Source organism: Nicotiana attenuata, chromosome 12, assembly GCF_001879085.1.
Source record: "Nicotiana attenuata strain UT chromosome 12, NIATTr2, whole genome shotgun sequence".
NCBI classification, from domain to species: domain Eukaryota; kingdom Viridiplantae; phylum Streptophyta; class Magnoliopsida; order Solanales; family Solanaceae; genus Nicotiana; species Nicotiana attenuata.
The window spans coordinates 20,681,062-20,686,887 of record NC_032000.1 but is presented as its reverse complement, the minus strand read 5'-3'; the positions used below and the strand labels follow the sequence as shown (position 1 = coordinate 20,686,887).

The 5,826-nt window shown below is 36.4% G+C and overlaps 1 protein-coding gene across 1 annotated transcript; it reads left to right on the top strand.

The window, feature by feature from the left end:
• LOC109235393 (aldehyde oxidase GLOX-like) lies at positions 1,600-4,238 on the top strand. Its single transcript, XM_019401480.1, has 2 exons — positions 1,600-2,059; positions 2,443-4,238. The coding sequence occupies exons 1-2, from the start codon at positions 1,680-1,682 to the stop codon at positions 3,857-3,859; spliced, it is 1,797 nt and encodes a 598-aa protein (XP_019257025.1). The 5' UTR covers positions 1,600-1,679; the 3' UTR covers positions 3,860-4,238.

The window sequence follows — 5,826 nt, the reverse complement described above, 5'->3', positions numbered from 1 at the left end:
AAAGCAGCGCCGTATAATATAATAGGAATTTATATTGAATTATTGATAGTGCGAAAAACATTTATATACTATTGTTGTATATAATTTAAATTTAAAGCAACACCAATGAACATAACCGCATATGTAAAATGCAGTCTTCAGATCACAAATCAGAATGGTTTTCGCTGGCTGCTATAAACTTGCATTTAATTCGACCCTTTTAATAACCCATGTTGCCCAACAAAATATTAAAGCTGTTAGTGGACCCTTACCGAGTTACCGTATACAAATTAATTAATAGTAGTTGACTGTGAATATTGATAGTGCCCTTCTGGACTTTTTAAAGCTACTTAAAATTGTTTAACTAACGACAACAGTCGGTGAATTAAAGAAGGAATGGTTATATACATAAGTTATGTCATCAAAGGATAAGCACACTTAATTTATTGTTGGCAACGTTTCATGACTCTTGTGGAAAATAACCTAAAAGCAAGCTTTAGACGTGTGGTTAACCTATCGTTCTTAATTGTGTGAGCATGTGAACAAAAGATCCATAGTTGCTTTCATTATGATGATTTATGGTGCAAAATGAAAAAAGAAGAAGATGAAGTTGATATATACAGACTGCAAAAGGGAACCAAGAGAAATGGGGCAATTATAGCAGTAATTTTATGTTGGCAGTATTCAATATATTCAGAAAGGGCAGTTTTGGAACAACAACAAAGTAATTTTCGTGTGTTTAGTAGGTCACGGGTCTGAACCGTCGAATTAGCTGTTGACGTTTATGTTAGGGTATGTTGTCTCCATGGGTGCACTTCTTTTCCGAACGTGCGTGGACACGAGATGGTTTGTGAATCAAGTTGTCGAGTACAATAGAAAATCCTCGAAATCATGAGTACAACAAAAAAAGATGATTTTTTTAATTTGACCATATGATATTCAAAATCAACTGACCTGACTACAAGAATTTCTTGAGTGTTATCTTAATTCTCTCCCCTTTAGTTTAATTGGGAAGTGAAATATACTCGATGATCGTAAATCAACAAACATACTAATATAAGTTCTCTAACTCCTTGTTTCTTCCAAATCAAATAGCACTATGTTCTAATTCAACTAAGAATACCACATGAAATTGGAAATAATCAAAGGCTACCAACTAGAGAATCAAATGTAACTAATTACTAACATAAGCTCCACTTTTTAAACCCTAAAAGTTCAATATTAATCAATTTGCACCATACTATATTGTTTTCTCTTCCTCCCGGTCCTATGCAAACTTCCTATCTTAAAGAAGTAGATAAAAAGTAAATTAGGGTTTCTATTTAAGGAAACCGAAACAATCTAAAGAAAGAAAGGACCTAAATTCTTTTTCTTTAAATAAAAATAAATAAAGAAATAAATAGGGTAATAATTGTTGGTGGAAGTCAAATGATTATGGACCAATACAAGAACTTCCTCCCCGCCTATCCATATATTTAGCAACTGACTAATTTCACCCAATCCGTGCATGCATTCCCTTACTTTCCCTTATCTATATTCTTCTCTTTCTACTTTTTTACGCCAATATTTTACTTTCACACTAATTAATTTCATTCATTTAAGAACTCTTTACCCATCAAACTACTAGTATTCCTTTTGTTACTTATCCATTTCCCATTTTTTTGATCATCTCAATCAAGAAAACATAAGAAAACTTATCAATGGAATTCAAGAATCAATCTTTTTATTTCCTTTTTGCTCTCTTCCTTCTTTTCTCAACTTTCCCTCTCTCATTTTCATCTTCATCGTCATCCTCCAAACAAAATGGTGGAGTACGAAAGAGCCACCGACAGAGTTCATCACTGCCTAATAGTATTATTCAATCATCATTTTCTACGTCCTTTGACTTCAAATTCTCAGGTCAAGCAGGACCATTGGACCAAAAGAACTCAGATCATAGAAATGGTAAATGGATTCTTTTACAAAAATCCATTGGTGTCTCTGCCATGCACATGCAACTTCTCCATAATAACAAGGTTGTCATCTTCGACCGTACAGATTTTGGTGCTTCTAACCTTTCCCTTCCTCAAGGCCAATGCAGGTACGTTGGATTGTGTGATCATTTCATCTCATATCTAGACGTTTGGATATACATATAACTCGCAAGTAATCATATATTTTTTCACAAATCAATACTATTTGTTTACATTTTGGTCAGTATATCAATTTCAACTTGAAATGGAGAATATTAAGTTGAAAAAACTAATTTGAGAATTATTTCAAGTGAAATAATAGTATTTTTTATCGCAAAACTTCACTCTCCGAAGTAAAATTTAAGTTCAAACACATTTCAAAGTCCAGATACATTAACTATAACTTTAAATACTCATTCTTTTTAATTTCAACAAAATATTGAGGAAATACAATACTACTAATTTGTTAGAGAAATATATTTTTAATTGTATTGAATTATATTTTCAACAGGTATAATGACGAAGCCATCGGAGTAGATTGCACAGCTCACTCTATCTTGTACGATGTTGCTACCAACACTTATCGTCCTCTCATGGTTCACACCGACGTTTGGTGTTCCTCTGGTGCCGTTAACCCTAACGGAACCCTTATCCAAACCGGCGGATACCATGCCGGTGAACGTAAAATACGGTTGTTTTCACCGTGTAATAACGATGAACATTGTGATTGGACGGAACTTCCACAGAATCTCACCGTTAAAAGATGGTACGCTTCAGATCATATACTTCCAGATGGACGTGTAATTATTGTTGGAGGAAGAAGAGCTTTTAGCTATGAGTTTTTCCCGCAAAACTCACAAAATAATGGGATTTTTTATCTTCCTTTCTTGAAGGAAACAACTGATCCTAAAGAGGAGAACAATCTTTATCCATTTTTGTACCTTTTACCAGACGGAAATATTTACATTTTCGCTAATCAACGATCCATAGTCTTAGATTACGTGAATAATAAAATTATTAGAGAGTTTCCACCAATTCCCGGCGAGAAAAGGACTTATCCGGCGACTGGTTCATCGGTAATGCTACCGATGAAATTAGTCTCCAGTGCTTCGTCGCCGGTGGTGGAGGTGATGGTATGTGGTGGTGCTAACGGTGGCGCGTTTACACAAGCTGAGAAGAGTGTTTTTTTGCCTGCTTCACGTACATGTGGACGTATGAGGATTACGGATCCGGATCCTGTATGGGTCATGGAGGATATGCCAATGGGTCGGGTCATGTCCGATATGTTGTTGTTGCCTACAGGAGATGTAATTATATTAAATGGAGCTTTAAAAGGGACAGCCGGGTGGGAGAGTGCAATTGACCCGGTATTGAACCCGGTTCTTTACAAGCCAAATGAACCCGACCCGAGTAAGAGATTTACTGTACTCAAACCAAGTAACATTCCAAGAATGTACCACTCAGCAGCTACATTATTGCCAGATGGCAGAATATTAGTGGGTGGAAGTAATCCACATATAAGGTACAACTTTACAGGCGTACAGTACCCCACAGAGTTAAGCTTAGAAGCATTTAGGCCACCATATTTGGCCCCAGAACACTCACATCTCCGACCATCAATATTGACCGTTGAAGGACCCGTATCACACGGTCAGAAATTCTCCATCACATTTACACTTGGTTTTTACCAGCCTGCAAAGGAGCTCGTGGTAAGCATGATTGCACCCTCATTTACCACACACTCGTTCGCAATGAATCAACGGTTGTTAATATTGGACGTTGTGCAAGTTCAACGGCTGTCGTTGTTTGCACAAAAGATTACGGTGTGCGCACCTCCATCGCGTAATATTGCACCTCCAGGTTATTATATGGTGTTTGTCGTACACAGAGGTGTTCCTGGACACTCCTCTTGGATCAGGATGCAGTAATTTTGGTAGCCTATTTTTTTTTTTTTTTTTTTGGTTGGAATTGGCAAGAGGGAATTTAATAGGTCATTTACTTGTTCAGTGTAGGTCGTTGGAATGGAAGTTTTGGTGCAGTTGAGAAAAGTCACCATTTTTTTTTTCCAAATAGGGAAAAAAAAGATTGGTGTAGCTTGTAGTCGGTTAAATTTTTATTTAGTGGATATTATTTTTGGCATACTTCCCTAGCTTTTACCCTAGTGACCCAGGTGAGCAGTGAGCTAATATTTATAATACAAAGAATTAAGGCAGGGCAGGGACTTGACCACAGTATGTGAGAAGGGAAGCTCCTTTTTACCCATATTGTTCCATTAAGATGTAAAGTTTTTAATATATGTTATTGTTTTGATTATGTGCACAATTTTTGTCAAAATTGGTAATGTTAAGAGAAAATTGGAAGCGTGAAGAGAACAAGATCAGCTGCAAACAAGTATGTGACATACATTTACCGCATTATGTATGAGCACAGTACTGAACTATATTTTAAGTGCACATTTATTGTCACATTTTTTTAGGTTTTCTATTCGGTTTGTTTCTTTGCTTCATTTATTGTTGCGACCCAAATCGATGGGCCGCGACGGGTGCCCGAATCCTACATGTCGAACATTCTTAAGCACGCGTTTAAGATATAAACATGAATAATGTATGTGAGGAAAACCTGTCCAAAAGACATATATGCATAAACATGCGGAATACAATGGGGCGAGCCGGAAAAGCTGCTATAGACAACTATATATCAAAAACTAAAAGCCGACAAGGCCACATACTATCCAACTGTACGTAACTGTCTACAGACCTTTAATAGAAATACAACCGTACAAAGACGCGGCTGAGCCACGTCATACCCATATATGTATACAAGCATATCGTACCAAAATCAAAAGCAACTCCGGATCAAGTGGAGCACGCCAACTCTCGCTGATCAAGGATCCTAAGAAGAGGGACCGTTAGCTTGCCTACCTGCACCTGCGGGCATGAGACGCAGGCCCCGGGGAATAGGGCGTCAGTACGAATAATGTACTGAGTATGTAAGCGATGAAAATCCGTACATAAAAGACATAGACGAAACATGGAATAAAGAAATCCGCCTGTAAGTCTGAATAACTTTGTAAATTCTGAAACATTTATAGCATCATGTACGTGCGTGTAAATGTCGTGTCATGCATAGGTATAGGTGTACATAACATGGGCATCCCATCATATCATCTCGGCCACTATGGGCAAAATCATCAACATATACCAACTGATCAGGTGGTGGTGCGTATATAATGCCGTAACCTTTTCCCATATCCTATATACATATATTTACATACATATATGCATATATAACGCCATCTGGTCATGGGTCAATGTAAATGAATGCAATGCATGAAATGCATAAGAAATACGTTACTAAGATTTTCTCGGAATGCCATAAAAATCAATATACCTTTCGGATAAACTTTATCAAATACGTATTTTTCTAAGACCCATGAACAGATGATAGAATAATAAGACTTATGGGAGAATAAGAATATACACATCTCTAGCATTTCTACGAATAGAGTAATTTATGGAAGTTTTGCATTTGCTCGTTTCGTTTGAGCTGTATAGATCATGCCAAAAAGAAAGAAGGAATGATCTTAACATACCTGGGGTAGGGAAAAATTCGTATGATATTCTTGTTTAACCAAAAAATAGAATTTCAGTTAAAACTAGAAATTAAGAGAAAAAATCGGGTTACTGATAATCAGGAGACGAAAAGAATAAAGAATTTAGGAGAATAATAAAGCAGTAAATAAGTTTGTACTTCAATGTAATCTCAATGATATTTTGTGTCCTTACAAATGCTGAGATCTCCTTCTTTTATAGTTGATTTTTCTAGGAAAAGGAATAATGACTCAGTCTTAAAGAGGCAATTATGAGCATTAAATGACATTAAGTGATTCGTTACT

Bases quoted from the DNA above. Each gene is read 5' to 3' on its own strand.
- LOC109235393 (XM_019401480.1), top strand. From the start codon at position 1,680: ATGGAATTCAAGAATCAATCTTTTTATTTCCTTTTTGCTCTCTTCCTT. The intron at 2,060-2,442 runs GTACGTTGGATT...TATTTTCAACAG, and splicing joins CTTCCTCAAGGCCAATGCAG to GTATAATGACGAAGCCATCG.